Source organism: Eschrichtius robustus, chromosome 1 (assembly GCF_028021215.1).
Source record: "Eschrichtius robustus isolate mEscRob2 chromosome 1, mEscRob2.pri, whole genome shotgun sequence".
In the NCBI taxonomy this organism is placed as follows: Eukaryota; Metazoa; Chordata; class Mammalia; order Artiodactyla; family Eschrichtiidae; genus Eschrichtius; species Eschrichtius robustus.
In genome coordinates, this window is record NC_090824.1 from 21,714,311 (window position 1) to 21,733,257 (window position 18,947).

General features: G+C 40.4%; 1 protein-coding gene across 2 annotated transcripts in view; it reads left to right on the forward strand.

The window, feature by feature from the left end:
• Positions 1-2,933: 2,933 nt before the first annotated feature.
• Positions 2,934-18,947, forward strand: part of SEL1L (SEL1L adaptor subunit of SYVN1 ubiquitin ligase) — a 56,642-nt gene continuing 40,628 nt past the window's right edge. For both annotated transcript variants that reach the window (XM_068541937.1, XM_068541938.1), the window contains exons 1-3: positions 2,934-3,112; positions 8,304-8,341; positions 9,196-9,427. In XM_068541937.1, coding sequence (XP_068398038.1) covers positions 3,043-3,112; positions 8,304-8,341; positions 9,196-9,427 — 340 coding nt within the window. In that variant the 5' untranslated portion in view covers positions 2,934-3,042. The remainder of the gene's footprint in view (positions 3,113-8,303; positions 8,342-9,195; positions 9,428-18,947) is intronic.

Sequence of the window (18,947 nt, forward strand, 5' to 3'; positions counted from 1 at the left end):
ACCTAGGGGCAGGACAGGAATAAAGACGAAGTTGTAGAGAATGGACTTGAGGACACTGGGAGGGGGAAGGGTAAGCTGGAACAAAGTGAGAGAGTGGCATTGACATGTACACTACCAATGTAAATGTAAAATAGATAGCTAGTGGGAAGCAGCCGCATAGCACAGGGAGGTCAGCTTGGTGCTTTGTGACCACCTAGAGGGGTGGGATAGGGAGGGTGGGAGGGAGACGCAAGAGGGAGGGGACATAGGGATATATGTATATATATAGCTGATTCACTTTGTTATATAGCAGAAACTAACACAACAATGTAAAGCAATTATACTTTAGTAAAGATGTTAAAAAAAAAGAATCACATGGGGATATGATTAAACCTAGGCCCTAGACCCACCATATCAGAATAAGAGGGCTGGGAGTCTGTACTTTAACAAGCATTCCTGTAATGTTTATAACAGGACCAATTTGGGAAATACTGAATTTTTGTCAAAAATAAAATAAAACTTGTCAATTGAAATGTGGGGGAAAAAAAAGAAAGAATGTTTGTAGACCATTCTGTAATGAAGAAAGCACTTTTTCCTCCCGGTATATCTCGAACTTCACAACAGACCTGGTGTCCTGGTGAAGAGGGTATTATTAACATACCCATTTTTCAGGTGAGGTAAGAGGAATGAAGTAAATTTCCTGTATAATAGGGGTGCAAGTGCTCCTTAATATTTCCTCTAAGATAAAAGTATGGTAGATTTTTTTAAGACTAAACTATGGTAGACAGCGTGTGCTTTGAAAATAGTTTAAAAACACTTTATTGGTAAGGTGTATTTATTAATCAACAAATAATTATCTAGTGCTAGTAGGTGACAAGTCCAATGCTATATTCCTATACATTGAATTGCATAGTTGTCTTTGGCCTCAGCAAGCTACCACCCATTTAAAAGGCAAGTTTGTTACTGTTCTGTAGACACTTAGAGAAATGAGGATTAATGAGGACTGGCCTGGACAGAGAAGACTCAGCCAAGATGAAATGGAAGTGAGGTTGGGAAGATGCCAGGGTTGTGGCTAAGAAGAAGCAGCAGCAAGGGCAGTGGGGAGAGGGTAGGGGAGCCCATGAGAAGGCAAGAGAGTGTGAATGTGGAAATTGGGGAAGTAGTAAAAGAGAAGCTGAAAATTTGTCATTGCAGCACCTAGCACAGGGCTTTGAATATAAGAAGCACTCAGTAAAGAAAAAGATGAAAAAAGAAGTTGGGTCTCAACCACACAGTGAACTTTCCCCAATCTTATCAGTCAGGTAATCACTGTTTCTCTTATGGAAGGCAGAAGTTTCTTCCCCAATACTTCCCACAAGAAAGTAGAACTGTCCGTTTTAAGGCAGCCGTTAAAAAATTTTGAAAAAGAAGATGAAAGCAGTGTTTAAGGAAAATTCATCTGGCCATAGTATGCAGTTTAGGTTACAGTGAAGAGAGAATGGTGTTGGTGAGTATGGCTAGAACTCAGGTGCATCAGGAAGGTAAGGGAAAATGAGGGTCAGTAGGGAAGTTTTCAGTGAGAAAGAGAAAAATGGTCACATAGTATACTAGATTTTACTCTATGATTTAAAATGAGAGGAACTCTGAGGAAGCATTGTTAGTGACAAAAATAGAGATGAGTGTGGTAGTAGTAGAAAAGAGAACACTTTTTCATGAGACAGTATTTTTCCTTCATCCTCTCCAATGTGAATGTTGACAATAGTTTTTTATCCTCTTCCTGGAAGAGAGGACTCTTCATCAAAGAAGATGGAACACAGATGGTATGAAGATATGTGGCCAGTGTGGACTTCGCCAAAATCCTGAACTGAGAATGTCTAGGTTGTAGACCTAAGACCTGACTGTGGGTGAATACTAGGGAAAGCAGAATGACAATTTGATGAAGGGGCAGGAACACTAAGCCACTGCTCTGCTACCTAGTTGGAGCATGCCTGGAGTTGGTACTTAATACACAAGGCTATTTCCACTTCTGCAATGCAATCTCTGTCACCTTTATCTCCAAATACACCAACCTAGACTCTTGAACCTAGTCAATGTAAGACCTAGGTAGTCAATGAATAAGAAAACAATGTAACTTACAAAAGGAGAGGGATGAGGACAAATGTTTGAAAGGGTTTTGCAAAGACTGTTGGCCCCTTTTTCCAGATTATTATTATCTGGTGGATGTCGTAAAAACGAATACTAGCATTGACATAGTCTGTACTGGGTGGGGTTTATTTCCTCTTGTTTTGTAGGGGAAAGGGGGACCAGTAGTGAGTTCCATCCTGGTTTCCGTATATATGGTACTGTTTCGTTTACGCTAACAAAAAATACTTCGAATTCAGTCTAGCTGTTGTATTTTTCCTCAGTGCTGATACCACTATGTCCAATTCAAATTTTCTAAATAAAACGAAGAGGAAGAGCTTAACATATTACAAACTCTTAACCTTATAATGTGTGTTTCTTGATATTTATTTGGCCCAAAAAAATAAAAATAAACCTGTGAGTTCACGGCCTGGAGTTAGTGTCTAGCCCAGGTGTTAGCTAAGTTCTCTTAACTTTTACAACCACCTGCACTTTTAAATATTGCCCCACGATGGACTACGTTTCCCAAGAGCACACGCAGAGAGAGGCCCTTGAACTGCATTGTGGGAATTGTAGTCCTGAGTGACTTTTCGTCCAACCGTGGACTCATACTCTGATTCCGGGATGATTAAACCCAGGAGCTACCAATTACCTGGGGCCATGTCGGTGAGGCCGTGGTCCAACCGGGAAAGCCGGTGTGAGAATCTCGCGTAATGATTGGCCAATTTTTGACCCCAGGGGCGGGACAATAAGGTGGGCGGGAAGGCCGCGGCGATTGGGCGAGGAGCGTACGACGGCGGGCGGGGATTGGCTGCACGCTAGGGCAGGGAGGCCTGGGAAGGGGCGGAGGAAGGAAACCAGAGCAGGAAGAGCAGCGGCGAGGCGGTGGTGGCGGCGGCTGAGTTGGTGGTGGCAGAGGCGAAAGCGACAGCTCCAGCGGGTGGTAGCGGCCCTGAGAGCAGGATGCGGGTCTGGGTTGGGCTGACGCTACTGCTCTGTGCGGTGCTGCTGGGCTCGGCCTCTGCGTCCTCGGGTCAGTATCCGCCCCCTCGGACTGGAGGCCAGGAGCCACCGCCCCCCCCCGGCCTCCATCCCGGGGCAGGGCCGTGGGGGCTCCAGCTCACACCTCGCAGTAGCCTGTCCCTCGCTGTCATTTCTTGGGCTTCGGTTGGCCTGGGTCAGAGCGGATGTTTAGGGGAGCTTGAGAGGGGAGGAAAAGAAGGGGCGGTCCCCCTGCTCACACCTCTCCTCACTTCACAAACTTTACACGACTCCTCCCGAATGAGCAGTGACTCCATGGGAATGAATCCTGACAGCTGGCTTAGACCCACAGTGACACAGGAGCCCTTCCGGAGCGTCCACGACTGTCATGTAGATTATGTGCTGCATCGGTTTTGAAACTTTGGCTTTGGGATTTGTAAGTTAAGTAATTGGCACACCTGGGGTTGTCTGGGCAGAGCCAGGTGCATCAAAACCAGGATGTTGACAGTGGTTTGGTGGGTTTGCTTAGCACCTGAGATTGCCCTGTCTCTTTGTTTAAAAAATGAAGACTTTTGATGTAAATGTGCCTACTCCGTACCCGTTTTAAAGAAATATTCTTAAGAAAGTGTTTTTTACTGTGTCACAGTGTTTCTGAGCTGCCCCATGTTTGCTGACAGTAATTTTATGATTTTTGAAAAAAAAACTTGGTTCTTATAAATGTAAAATGAATAGCATCTAGATTTAACTTTTGACATAGATAGAGAAATTCATATGCTTTTGACTTGATTTTCCAGTTAGCTGATTTATACCCTGGCTCTGAAAATTATCATTTCTCTTTTTTAATAGTTTAATCTACCTACATCTGAAAATGTCTATTTTGAGAGTGTTGGTAAAGAAGCATTTAGTGTTTCTGAATATTGGTAAAAAAAAACAATCAGTACAATAAAGCTTTTGGATTTTAATCAGTTTCAGTTAACAAAACAGCAGTTCTGTGGCTTTAAATTTTTTTTGGAACAAGGCAGGGTATAAATGTCAACTCTTTTTTTTTTTCCCTGACAGAAAATTTCCCAGATGGTTATCTGAATCCTCAAATTATCCGTCCTAGTTGTAAGTCAATGCTGTAGCGTCATTCTGCTTCTAAAATAAGAGGTCTAAACCTAAAATTCTATCCATAGTGTGGTTTAAGATACCATTTCAAAAGTAACAAGCATATGCCAGTTACTTTACTGCCAACATCATGCTCTGAGGTCCGCCCCCCGCCTTCTAGTGTTGATTTGTGTTCATGACCAAATCGTTAAAACTCTGTGTAACTCCTGAAGCCACTGCTAGCAGTTATTTGATCAAAGGAAGTATGAAATCAGTACTGTAGAGTACCTGATGGACCATGAACCACCTGCATCAGAATTCCTCTTAAGGGTTTGTTAAAAACGCAGTTTTGGGTCTGGAACAGGTTGGGGTATCTGTAGTTTAAAAAGCTCCACAAGTGATTCTTCACACTAAAGTGTAAGAACTAGTAGTTAGAGAATATGGTGCATATCCCTCTGAATTCAATTCGCAGAATTTAAAGAAAATTAAAGCATGTAAACATTTTCCTGCATCTTCCTTTGACTAGATTTCACATATCTAAAGCATCATGTCAGTGGAGATGATGCCTGAAGAAGTTTTTTAATCAAAAGTTGGGATTCTCCATATATTGTAATAGAAGACTGTTAATACTGAAGTGTTAAATCTTTGGGTTGTGTTGATGTACGCAAAGGACTATGTTCATAAAACGTCTGTTCTGATTTCCATCATAGTTAAACTGCCAAAACATTTCTCTGGTAGAGGCAAAAATCTTACTCAGCCAGAACTAAAACTGTATAGATGTGCATGCTGACCAGTAGTAAAGGCACTACTGTTCTCACATGAAGTGCAAATATCATAAAACACTTAAGTGAGATAAAGTTTTATAAGTTGAGTACATGGATTTTCAGTTGACTTTTTTATTCATTAAATTGCTTATTTATACAGGATATCTGCCTCATTTTTATTTTAAAGATTTGCTCCTATTTAAAAATCAAGTTTGGGGTCATAATTTTGTGTTGACATAATGTTTGAGTGTTGGTGGTTACCCAGAGCAAGTTGCATTTATTGCCAGGTAGAATTTGATCAGCCAACAAAGGGAATCTTGATCCTACCATTGTTACTAGATGTTATCTAATATCTTGTCTTAAAGGCATGTAAAAGTATAATACTTTTATTAGAAATGTTTTCTTTTCCTTGTGAATAAGTAAATTTAAAGGAGGAGATTTAAAAGATACTACTCTCATTTTCTCAAGATAATAATGAAAAATGCTTTAACTTTTCTCACATGCTTTCTTGTTTTTGACAGGAAGTGGCTTACTGGTTAAAATGGTTTACTTTTTTTCTTTATGCCAAATAATATTACAGGGTCTTGTAAATTAGGTCCATTGCTAGGTATTTCAGGTAACAGTTATATTAATTAACACCGTGTATTTAAAGAGTAGATTTCAGATTGCAGAATATGTTTCATTTCACTCTTTTTGTTCCTTAAAACTTCGTTGAGAGTCAACAAGGCAGATGATGTTATTCCCTTTTGACACTTGAGGAAGAGGAGGCTGAGCAAACTTGCTATATTGAACCATGTGTGTAATGTTAACATGTAATGAAGCCAGGTTTTGAGCCTAGCTCTCCAGGCCTTGGATTTGGAGTAGCTGGGAATCAGCAGTATCCTAGGATCTGCACAGATTCAATGGCAAAGCCAAAGACAGGATATCTGGTCTCTTTTCACTAAACTTGTGAGACTTTCTGTGTTTGAAGATATATCAGTCTGTTTAATTTACATGACAAGTTGCAAAATGATTTTGTAATGACCACTTTTCCCTGAAAGAATATCCCCAGTATTTTGCAGTTTTGTTAGCTGCTATAATAAAAATGAAAATTGGTCTTTTTCAAAGGAAGAGGTATGATTACCAAAGTAATGTAAACCATGGTATTTTGGATATGATACTCTTGAGAGAAATCCATAACTCTTCATTGAATCCTTTTGCATTTTTCTTGTTGCTTGGTGTATGTGTTCTGAAAAAAGCATTACTATATTCTTTTTACTTATGTGTAACTTCAGTATTTTTAATCCTTACCTGACTGCCTATCAGAAGTCTCTAGGTTATAAGAAACTTCTTTAAAGTGTTATGTGAATGGACATATTAGTTTGAAAGAGAAAATACCTTTGCTTTAAGATTACCATCTGGAGTAGGCTTTCCCAGTTTAGTAAATGAGAAGGAAAGCTCGTATTTACCAGTAACCTGAGTATATATTCCCAGTTTGTGGAGAGAGAAAAGAAAGAGAAGCATGATGCAATTCATACGAAATAACCCTGATGTCACAAGTTCCCATGTCTCTGGGAGTTCGGAAACACATTTTGCTACTCTAATGCCTAACAGCTTGTAGTGTCTCAAATGTACATGTCTTAAAATTTATTTATAGGCATCTATATTATTTACTTATTAGCTGCATATGTGAACTATTGTGACAGTGTACTCAATTGAATGACTAGTGATTTGAGTTCCAGCTAATCTAAAGTTTCAGTGTTTTGGGATATACCCTATACATTTCACATTTAATGTTTGCTCTTGATTTATTAACTAGCTAATGTTTATGACTAATTAAATACATTCACACATACCACTTCGTTATTAGAGATGAATTTTTTTTCCTTTATCCAAAGATCTGCTGAGAATGGACTTTGAACCATATGTTAGAACTTGGGCTTTGGGTAATACTTGTGAAGAAGTGAGCATGAAGGATGATTGTTCATTAATTGACATCACTACCTAAATGTTATAGGCACTGTGGGACTAATACATGCTATACCCTTCTCCTCCCCACCCACCAGAAATAAAATATTTGGAAGGTAATCTAAAAGTAGTGAATATGAAAATAGCTATAATTTAAGTGTCCTTTGAATTTACAGCACTTTATATATGGCACAACCTCACCAGTAGACTGATTTTTCTCAAATATTCAAAAGAAACAAATACTGTGAAATAGAGTTGGGTATTTGGTACATAATGAGTTGGTTATACTTCTTAAAGTTGGCTCAGTACTTTGGTAACACAAACTCCAAAACATGTTTTTGTTGTACTTTGGAGAGTTACAAGTTACCAATCATATTTAGGATATAACCATATGAAGTAAAGATAAATGGCAACCATAACACCAAATTTTCTAGTAAAAAATCACATGGTCTTTATAGCATTTTGTCTACTGGTTAATTTCTCACATAATTTACGGAGCTGGCAATACTGAAGCTCACACCTGGATAAAATCAGGTAATTTTAATAGTAAGAAGGAAACTTAGAGATCATCTGACAGTTTTTTTAACTGGCTGGGAATACAAAGATCAAATATTTGTGAATGGCCGTTGGGTTGTTGAATGTGTTTATATAAGATCAGGAAAAAGAATAGCAAGCAACCAGAATAGAAGTAGCAGAGAAATGCAGAAAGAATAATAGAAGGAAACTTAATGTAATTGGACAAAACCAAAGCAGCCAATATGAATTTGGAAGAAAGGTGTAAATAGTGGCTGGATTTTTTGTTTATTTGATACAAGCTATTCATTTCTTAATAAATCTCATGTGAGTAAATACATGATAGTGTGATGCTGCTTTTTATGCATATCGGGTTATGTCTTCGGTAAAGTCGAACACAAATTCTAACTATCTTTGGCAACTATGCTGTCAGATAATAATAATTCTTAATGCCCATCTTTAGTAGTCTTAGTGAACAATAAAATGCTAGTTATCACTAAAATAAGCTAGAGTAACTCCAGATTCTGAGCTGAGGAGAAGAATGGGTGGAATCCCAAACCACAAAATCAGGGCTCTATTTTTATAAATTTAGCAACTCATTCTCAGTAGTGGACTAACTATATACAAAAGAACTGGATGGCATCTGAAGAAATGTCTGGTTTTGGTGTTGGTGGTCTTGGTCTTCCTACCTGTGTACCAGATGAAGCTAATGTCTTTCCTGAATAAAGAGGGAAAAAATGCCATCCCCAACGCCCTTTTTTCCTTTCACTTAATCTTTTCTGAACAGTTGTTGAGTACAACCAATTTTTAGATAATTATAGATTTATTTATCCAGTGTCTTATTATTTGTTGTATTATCAAATGCTTTCATTTAACATACCTGCAATTTCCAAACAAGAAAGATGACTAAATTGTCTTAAAATTTCTTTGCAGATGAAGAAGGCAACCAGGATGAATCCTTAGATTCCAAGGTGTGTACTCAGATTTATATTGACCAGTATTTGATGCCCAGTTTAAAAGCATGAATGATGTATCTTAAAAAGGATGTGAAATCTGCATCTTTTGAACAACAGAATTGTATTTTTTAAAAAAAGGAAAAGAAAGATAGCTAATACCAATATTAGTTCTTCTGGGAGGAAAAATCACTGACCTATAGGAGAGAGAATAATAAATATTTCTAAGAGTGTTGGTTACTAGATTTAATTCCAACTTAAATGTGCTCTGTGTGTGTGTGTGTGTGTGTGTGTGTGTGTGTGTTGAAGAGCCTGAAGGCAGTTACATTTTTTACTGCCTAATGAGAGATTGATTTTATTCTTTTTTTTTTTTTTAGTTTTTTAATTTGAAGATTTAACCTCTGCCATTTGTTTCCACTTATCAGTTTTTTTAAAAAAAATCTATTAATGCACTTGGTTGATTGAATGAATAAGGCTGATTATTACATCTTCAAAGAGACCAATCAGTTATGATCCCTGATCTCTAGATTGGAAGGAATGTAGGTAAGAAACAGGAAGTTATAGTACAGGGCTGTCATACGGGGAAGTATGAGATATATTGGGAGCAAGTAGGGGGAAACCCTAACCTAGACTTGGGGAATTTAAGGAAGGCTTCTTGGGAGGAGGTAACATCTAAGTTGAAATCCGAAGAGTCAGGTTTAGGCAGGTGATGAAGGCACGTGATGGACACATACCAAAGTGTATAGAGACGAATGAGTATGACACATTCAAGGAACTGAAGGAGATGTATCTGGATTAGTGAAAGAAATGGTCAAATTAGGTTGGAGGGAGTCTTGTTAGTAGTGGAAACTAAAAATACTTTATATTGTCAGACTTCTTTGCCGTCAGATGAGTCGGTAGAGGACCATAGCCCAGCAGGCAGAGTAGTCGCTGGTCAGATATTCCTTGATTCAGAAGAATCAGAATTGGAATCACCTATTCAAGAAGAGGAAGACGGCCTCAGAAGCCAAGAAGGGGAAAGTGTCACAGAAGAAATCAGCTTTCTAGAATCTCCAAATCCAGAAAACAAGGACTATGAAGAGCCAATGAAAGTACGGAAACCAGGTAGTCTGGACATTTTGTTTACTTTTGCCTTATTTAGGAAGGAGGCAACTGAAATTTTAAAGCTAGTATGGAAGGTGCAGTAGTCCTATTTTACTGATATTCACCACATATAATGTAGAGCGTATAATTTTACAGGATAAGTTACAAAAGCTGAATTTGATAGTCATAATTGCATTTGTATTATATTAGTATTCGAACATTTCTTTCTGGACTCCAGTATGTAACAATCTGTCAGAGTGGTACACAAAATAGAAACTCAGACAGGAAGCATTGTCTAACTTGCTGCTTTGGTTATTTTCAGAACTGTGTTAGGGTTTTTACTACAATAATCTTTTCAGTCATCCTAGGTCATTTGATTTAGTTGTTTATCCTAAAGTTACATAGAAACTTTAATCCTCTTCTAACTTTTGCTTTCTTGACACTCTGTAATTTTTAAATTTACAGCTTGATCTTTCTCACAATAGAGTGTGCTAAATACCTGTTCTTTTAAAAATTAATTATTAATGTATCCACTCTGCCCTGTCCCACCACCCATCTGTCATTTAGTTCATTATTTCAAAGATCACCGCCATATCTGCTTATTCTGTTATTAGCCAATCTTGAGAATTGATCCAGGTTTTACCTTTTAAAAATATAATTTTTATTACAAACATTTTATATAAAAAAAGAGAAACCATTTTTTTCTTTGATTAAAAGTACCTTAATCCCATCAAGTAGAAATAAAAGCTGTCAACATAGTGGAGAATACTCTTTCAGGCTTTTTTCTAGATGTATGGTTTCAAGAAGACTAAACTGGTTCAAAATGTATATACTATTTTACAGCCTGCGTTTTGCACTTAACAGTTTGTCTTGAACATTTTCCCATATTATTTAATATTCTTTTACAATCTAATGGTTAATAGCTATAAAAAATTTTACATGTCAATATACCATAACAATATTTATTTTTGCTGGGAGACCATTTTAAGTTATACCTTTGTACATGTCTATGAAAATTTCTTTAGAGTTAGTTCTTGAAAGTAAACCTTAAAACTAAAGTATAAAATTTGAAAAGACATTTGAGTCCTATTGCTAAACTGTTCTGCAGAAAAGTATGTCTGTTCCTTTTCCTGTACCTCAGCCAAGTGTATATTACCATTTTTAAATTTTTGCCAAATATTTATTTTCATTCCTTTCTTTTTTGTTAGGGAGACTTCCAAACAAGCACAAAAGTAGAGTGTGTAATGACCCCCATGTACCCACTGTCACCCAGCTTCAACAGCCATCAACACTCTTGTTCTTGTTTCATCTTTGCCACTCCATATCCATTTATTCTTTTTTTTTGCTAGAGTATTAAACAAATTCCACATTGTTTTACCTGTGTACATATCTCTAAAAGTAAGAATTTTTTTTCAACAAAATGAAAAATACAATAGTATTATAACACCCACAAAATTAGCTATTATTCCTTTATCACCCAGTACCCAGATTCCATTTAGTTTTCCCAGTTGTTTCAAATGTCTTTTTGGAATTGGTTTCTGTCAGTCAGTGTCCACACTAAGATCTTAGGTTTCTCTTAATCTGTAACAATTTTCCCTTCCTTGTTTTTAAGTGTCATTTTATTTGTTAAAGAAAGAACATCCTTTTTGCCATAGGATTTCCCTCATTCTAGATCTAGCTGGTCATATGCTAGTAATGCAATTGAACTTGTTCCACCATCTGCTGTCTAGTCTATGAACTGGAAGTTAGCTCTAAAGCCCTGGGTAGATTTAGTTCTATTTTTTTTTTTAATTTTTATTTATTTTTATATTTATTTTTGGCTGTGTTGGGTCTTCGTTTCTGTGCGAGGGCTTTCTCTAGTTGCGGCAAGCGGGGGCCACTCTTCATCGCGGTGCACGGGCCTCTCACTATCGCGGCCTCTCTTGTTGCGGAGCACGGGCTCCAGACGCGCAGGCTCAGTAATTGTGGTTCACGGGCCTAGTCGCTCCGCGGCATGTGGGATCTTCCCAGACCAGGGCTCGAACCCATGCCCCCTGCGTTGGCAGGCAGATTCTCAACCACTGCGCCACCAGGGAAGCCCTAGTTCTATTTTTTAATCGATAATATTTATAGTTAGTGTTGTATGCTTCCCATTGCATTACCTGGGAGTTACATAGTATCTGATTGTCCCACTCCTAGTGATTGATCAGCAAGGTTGGGTGGTGTCAGCCTGACCCAGCCATTCGAAAGTTCCTCATTGACCTTTCACCCAGAGGTTTTGGGAACCATTTCGTTTGCTGTCTGGATGCATTATTTCATTAGGAGTTTCAAAATAATGACTTGTTAACTTATCATTCTTCCTGCATTTGTTATCTGGAGTTCTTTTCTAAAGAAGAACTTTCCCTCATCAACTATTTGGTTACCCAGAAATATAATCCACACAGCAAGATAAATGCTTGATTCTTTCCCTTGAAATATTTTCAGATAATGATTTGGTGCCCTACCAACCTCCAAAAGAGACCAGTGAATATGTTTTCTGTTTGTTGTGCTTTGCTTTTGAGCATCATTACAAATCCATGGGTTTTATACAGCTATGCTTTACTCTTTTGCAATCATTCTTTTTTATTGCTCACATTATTCCATTTTTGGCTCTTGAGAGTCCCTTTAAGTTCATTCCTTTGTCCTTTTGACTAATCGTAGGTAACTTTTAAACTTCTTCCTTTTTAGGCAGGACAAGATGTCCCAAATTCATCTTATACTTTTCCTTACCCCAAAATGAATCTCAGCCATTTCTGCAGGGAATCCATATTCCTTTTAGTGGGAAATTGTATTTATTTTAGATACTGTAATCTAGACACCAAGGATATGCATTGCAACTGAATTGTCATTACTGATAGGCCTTTTTAGTGGGTAGGGTTGGAAATGTAACATTGATATTGATTATTCCAGTTCAAATTAAATATTACAGGTGAGATAACACAGAGGGTCGGAGTGACAAATTAAACTCACAAGAATCAGAGAGCCTACCCACTATCAAACTTGACTAATATTTTCAAAGATACAATTATCACAAGACACAAGTCACAGATCTGTGGCTGCCAGAGCTGCTCCCAGGTCCTGTCTTACCTCAATTAAGATGCGCTCTGGCTTATTTTAACATATGTTTTTAATATATGAGGACTTTGAGTGATTCATATGGAGTGTCACTTCCGCAAAAGGGAGCTATTTCGGTTATGAAACATCTCCAGTTTGTTCCCTGATAACTGCATGGCTTGTGTGGTATTTTCTAGGAAGTCATGCCTGATAAATACGTACATCCTAGGTTTATGTACAGTGAGCAGTCTGGACAAACCAGGTCCAACCTGGTAAAGCAGTGCACAGGTAAGGACTCTCCTGGTGGTAAATACCTCGAGTGCGTTTGCCAGAAGGCCTCTTGTTAGCGTGTGTCTCGGATGATTTGATCACCTCACCTCTCTGTCTCTCTGTTTCTTGGGCAGTAAAAAGAGAGAGTGGATTTCAAGTCTGCTGTTAGTCCTTTCCACCCATCAGGACTTTTGCTTCTTTCTTTTATGTTTGGGTCTCCTTGCCCTGATGCTGAAAATCATGGTACCTAACAACATTAATGTTATATTACTTTAATCAAACAAATAAATAAAGTATATATCATTTCAAAATAACAATGGCAACCTTACCACTAACCACAGAATGCAGTTTAAGGTTTCTTTGTGGTTCTTTTTGTTCTTGGTATATATTTTACTAGTGATTTGTATCAATAATATGATGTGTTTTAAAATAATTTCAGTAATGTTCTGTGTGGTCATACCAACAACTTTATAAACATTCAGATTCACTTGTTTTAGTTTTTCAATAATTGCTTTGTTTTTTTTTCATTCAAACTTGTTTTTAATGTATTATTTATACATGAAAAGGCTTATGTACATACATGTAAGTTGCATATGCATGACTTTTTGTGCACCCCCAGCTCCATTAGACCTAGGTTATATAACAGTTACCTCTAGACTTGCTTCCTTTGTCAGCCTCTTGTCCATGTCTCTGCATATTGATCTTCCTAAAACCCAAATTTGATCCTATAACTCCCCTATTTACAACCCCCATTATCTTCCATTTGCCTATGAGATGAAGTGCTTGCTCCTGAGCAAGATTCACAAAGCCTTCTGTGTGCACGTGGCCGCCATCTTCTGTGACTTCATCTCCCAAAGCTTCCCCCCATTTGCCCTTTTCCAGCGATGCTAAACCCATCACCCTTCTTCAGAGGCATATACAAGGTCACCCCACTGTTTAGGATACCTTCCTCACCCCCTTGCCCAAATCCATGTATCGCATTTCTGCTCATCCTTAGAGATAAACTTAGGTTTCTCTTTTCTGAAGTAGTTCCTGAACCACCCAAGGGTAGTTACGAATCACTTGTACGTAAGGACTTCTTGTCTAGTGTCCCTGCTTTCACCCTTTCCCCTGATGCCGGTTATCTAATAGCAGGCAGACTGATCCTACTTCCTGTTCACAAGCCACCAATGGCTTCCTGTCACGTTCAGAATAAAATCCAAACAAGGCTTTATGTGATCAAGCCTCTCCTCTCTGACCTCATCTGTCACTCACATGACTCCAGTCACACTTGCCTTCTGCTGTTCGTTGGAACATTTCACACTTACTCCCAGTCCCCAAGACCACACCCTTGGGCTCGATGATTCTCTGGAAAGACTCACAGGACTCAGCATATAGTCGTATTTACAGCTATGATTTATTACAGAAAAAGAGTACAAAGCAAAATCAGCAAAGGGAAAGGTGCATGGGGTGAGTCTGGGGGACGCCAGCTGCAAGGGTCTTCTCCCAGAGGAGTCACATGGTATGTGTTTAATTTACCCAGCAAAAAGCTGTGACAACACGTGTGAAATGCTGTCTACCAGGGAAACTCCTTAGAGACCTAGTACCGGAGTTTTTATAGGGGGCTCGTCATATATGTTCTCTGTGCCTAGCACGTACCAAAATTGCAGACTCCCAGAAGGAAAGCAAGTGTTCAGCATAAATCATATTTTTTGTACAGTTGGGGTGAGTCACTCATAACAGTTAGGGTAGTGGGAACCCTTCCAAAATCTTAAGTTCCCAGACACAAGCCAAGGGCCAGCCTTGTAAGCAGGCCTTTTCAAGGATAGAAGTTTAGACCTGCTATGTTCACTCTACTCTACGTGGCATTCCCCTTTGGTCATTGGCCAGGTTGTCTTTACAGCAAAATTATTATCAGTATGACCCGGACAGCAGAGTGAGACCAACCTGCAGTATTGATTTCAGTTGTGCTCTTCACGTGTCTTAGCCAAATAAGAAATCCCATTAATCATAAAGGTCTATCTTAGAAAGACAGGTAGCTTCCTCCTTAAGTTTTTGTTTCAACCTTTTTTACCTGGCTCTAAGCATCAGTTCAGGCCCAGTACAAGTCTGGCCGGTAAGTTGAAGCTGAGTTGAAAGCCTTCCAGGGCTGAGGCAGTGTCGTGATAGTCAGGGTACACCTACAGAAGTACAATCCCAGAAGGAATTGTTGGGGATTCCCAGGGAATCCCTAGAAACGGAGAGTTTACAACTGTTGGGCACCCCGAGCAAGGCATAAATTAGGCAGTGTGATGTGGCTGCCAGCCATGGGTATCTTGTCCTAGGGATCCCGGTCCAGTCCGAAAGGTTTAGTTCAGTGCTTGGTCTCAGGGGGACTGCCAATCAGTTCCAAACAGTTTTGTTGCCTGTGACAACAGTTCATCCACCTCATGAGTGTGGTCAACATCTGGAGGTTTTCTGCATGCAAAGTGCAGGGGTTGGGTCAGCTCCTGCCGCCTCATAGTCAGCCCTGCCGGGTATGATCATAGCGCAGCTGTCTGAATTCAGAGCACTCTCAACAGCTTGGAGAGGTGCACAGAGAGTTTTCCTTCAGGAAGAGGAAGAAGCTTCCAGAAGTAATTTCGAAGAACAAAGATCATAATGCCCTCTCCCCTCCCTTGTGCCTTTCCAGCTGCAGGGGTTTTGGTTTATTTCCCTTGGTTGTTCTAAAATCAGTGTTTTCCACTCAACATTCATAATTTTATGTTTTTACAGTCATCCCCTACTCTCATCCAGACATTTCGTCTGGAGGGGTTCTCTGAAAGAGGTGCAAAACATTTTCATAGAAAAACCCCTTTATACAGCCGAACCAGAAAAACATCATATTCACGAATCGGTCAGGACAAAACTCCTGAATTTTCAAAAAATTTCAAAATAGTTTTACATAACCTCCCACCCCTTTCACTCTGGTGACTTATCTGGTGAACAGCCTAGAAAAGATCAGCGCCTTTCTGAGGATGGCTGCATGACTAATCAGCTTGCACTCAGGCGTGTGCAGCAGGAGAGACGTGAGGGAAGCAGAGTCAGAGGTGTCAGTCCATCGCTGCGAATGGCACCTCTTCAGGAGATGCAGGCACAGGGAGTTGACCTCAGTTAGACATGCTCTAGAGGGGGTTCGAGTCGTCTCAGCCTGTCAGGAGTGATCAGAGGTCACAGTTCCTGTGATGTACCCTCTCCCAAATTGCAGCTTTCAGCTATAGCCACAAGTTAAGAATGTGGTCAGGCTCTGTCAGCACTATACAGGCAGTCAGCAGCTTGATTTCAGATGGTCCCATCAAAGAACAAGTCCTTTCCTGCTGGCATTTGTATGGGACCCAGACGGTGCAGCCGAGCAGCTATGATGTCCTCACAGGGTAGTCCCCACAGCGAGGTGGCCTAATGTGCAGAGGTCACAGAGTATGAGTTCTCTTTATGAGCCTATGCCTGCTTTCAGTTCAGCACAGCTCCCGCTTAGGCTGGAAGCTTATACCAGACAGTATCAGGCCTCAGCTTAGAATCAGATACAGGCAATTAGGATCTGTGAATTCAGGAGTTTAAAAAAAGTCAGAGGCTTTTCTTCAGCAGCAAAGACTAGATGCTACAGGCCAGAAAGGCCAAGTGGCAGATAAGGCTTTCCTGTGACCGTCTGGTTTTGTCATTCTTCAAGTCCAAATCGACCCCTTCACAAATATGCACATCGGTCTCTAAGGGACAGACCTCCACTTTCACAAGCTCTCATTAGCCGACTAAAACCTGCTTTTTAGAACTCTAAAAGTAGATCTCTATCTGTAGATCACCTTTCTTTCTTATTGTCTCCCTTTTTCCAGAGGCTCCAACAAGCAAAAATCCATACCTTCCTTAGCAAAACTCATCAGTTACAGAGACTTGTTCTGTTTCCAGTACTCAGAGAGTTTAAATTCCAACCCGCCCACTGGCGGCAAAAAGCAAGGAAGTTGTGTCCCACTAACACATTTCTTTTTTTGCAGCTTCGCTTGATCAGGATGATTCCTCTGGCATGTATGCAGTTACAAGCATTTAACATTTTATATCCATTTTTACCATACATCCAGATGTCATAACCACAAAATATAGTCACTAAAAAATTTCCCTTTTTTTTTTTTTTTCCTCATTGCAAATTTACTTAAACTCCTAGCAATAAATTCAGTGTTTGCAGTGTTAGCATTGCAGCTGGCAGGGAAGATCCAGGCTGGAATGCAGGGGAGGAAGGGGAGTGGAGGAGATACTGCAGCAGCAGCTAGGCTGAAACAACTGCTGTGGTGTTACCTCCCTCCCTTTTTTTGTTGTTGTTTTGTTTTGTTTTATCTAAAATGTTGCTCCAGCCCTGGGACCTGATTTAAACCCCACCCCCAGCCCACCTGGAGAAGAGAACAATGCAGACTTTTAACATTTTTGGCCTTTTCACCTTTGGGCATTTGGGGGCCCTTTTCCCTCCCTTGGAGGAGAGAGCAAAACCCAAAGGCACCACTTTAGCCAGCGTGGCCGGAAGCAGTGTGGGATGCAGCACACCCACTCTCCAGGAGCTGGATCTATCATTTTCAGATTCCACAGGTAACTTTTACCTCTCGTAGCATACAGCAGATCAGCTACTGCTGCATACCATGGATAACCCCATGATCAGCTGGGCGCCAAAGATACATCACACCCGGCCCCTTATTCTTCTTTTCCCAAAATTTCACCATCTTTCAGTGAGTCAGGGTTGGTTTAGGGAACCCCACTTCTGATGCCAGTTGATATTGGGAGACCCCCTAGACCACCCGTGGGTTCAGTGATTTGCTGGGAGGACTCAGGATATAGCTGTACTCACAGCTATGATTTATTGTAGCGAAAGGATACAAAGCAAAATCAGCGTGGGATGAGGGCCAAAGGAAACAAGGTGCAAGTTTCCCAAGGGTCCTCTCCCAGTGGAGTCACACAGGATGCACTTAATTCCCCTAGCACAAGTGACAACACATGTGAAATGTTGTCTTCCAGGGAAGCTCATTAGTGACCCAGTGCCTGGAGTTTTTAGTGGAGACTAGTCATGTAATCACTCTCCACCTGGAATCTACCAAAATTGCAGACTCCCAGAAGGAAAGCAGATGTTGAGCATAAACCACATTGTTTGTACAAGCAGTTTAGGTACAGTGTGTCACTAGGGTTAGGGTGGCAGGAGCCCTCCCAAAGTCTAAGTTCCCAGATGCCAGCCAAGGGCCAACCTTTCAAAGGATAGCAGTCATGTCTGTTGTGTTAACTGTTTTCTGCATATCACCTCAGTAAACATCTGTTGAAAATGAATGAATGAAAGGCCACCAAGAGGGGAATGATTACACTGTGGTATTCCCCTGTTACAGAATACTCAATAGTCATTTTAAAAGGAACATGTTTTGTTGGCACATAACAGAAAATCCATCAAACAGTGGCAGGAGCAGAGGTTTATTTGGCTCACATAACCAGACCTCCGTAGACAAGGTGGTTCAGGGCTTGTGCCATCAAGGATTGCAGCTCCTTCTCTCTCTCCTGTTCAGTCTCCTTAGTAAATAGACTTCATCGTCATGTTTGTCCCAGGTGGTCACACCTGGTGGCAGCTGTATCTCCAGGTCCTAGGTCCTCAGGAAGAAGTGGTACCTGCATCAGAGGAGCAGAAGCCTCCTTCAGAAGTCACTAGTAGAACCTCCAAAACGATCACTTGACCGTCCCTAGCCCTACAGAGGTGAGGAAGGGGTTACAAATTGTTAGCCAGTCTACACTGGCTGCCACCTGAAGGCATGTCAGTGATAAGTGAAAATGTCACACTGTAAATAATTCACTTAGTATTGAGAGAAGCCTGGGACCCAGGACCCTTTGCTGCAGTGCTGCAGTGCTGCAGTGCTTGCCCCTGGACACACCTCTCCTCAAGCAACAAATATATAGAAACTGAATGGGACTAAAGATAACTGCCTGCGTGCGGCAGTGGGGCAAAATTATGGTCAAAAGATAACAGTAGACCAAAAAACCCAACTGCCACTTTTGAAGAGCCGGGAGCAAAAGCAGGGGGTCGGGAGCAAAAGCAGGGTACTGAGCATGCCCCCTGCACACAACACCATAAAGGGGTGGGCAGACCACCTAAGGCACCCCTCCGGCCCGACCCCTGGACACACCCCTACCCTCACCCCATATAAGGAACCAGCTCGCGCCCCATTGATCCTCTATTGCTCAGGGTTCT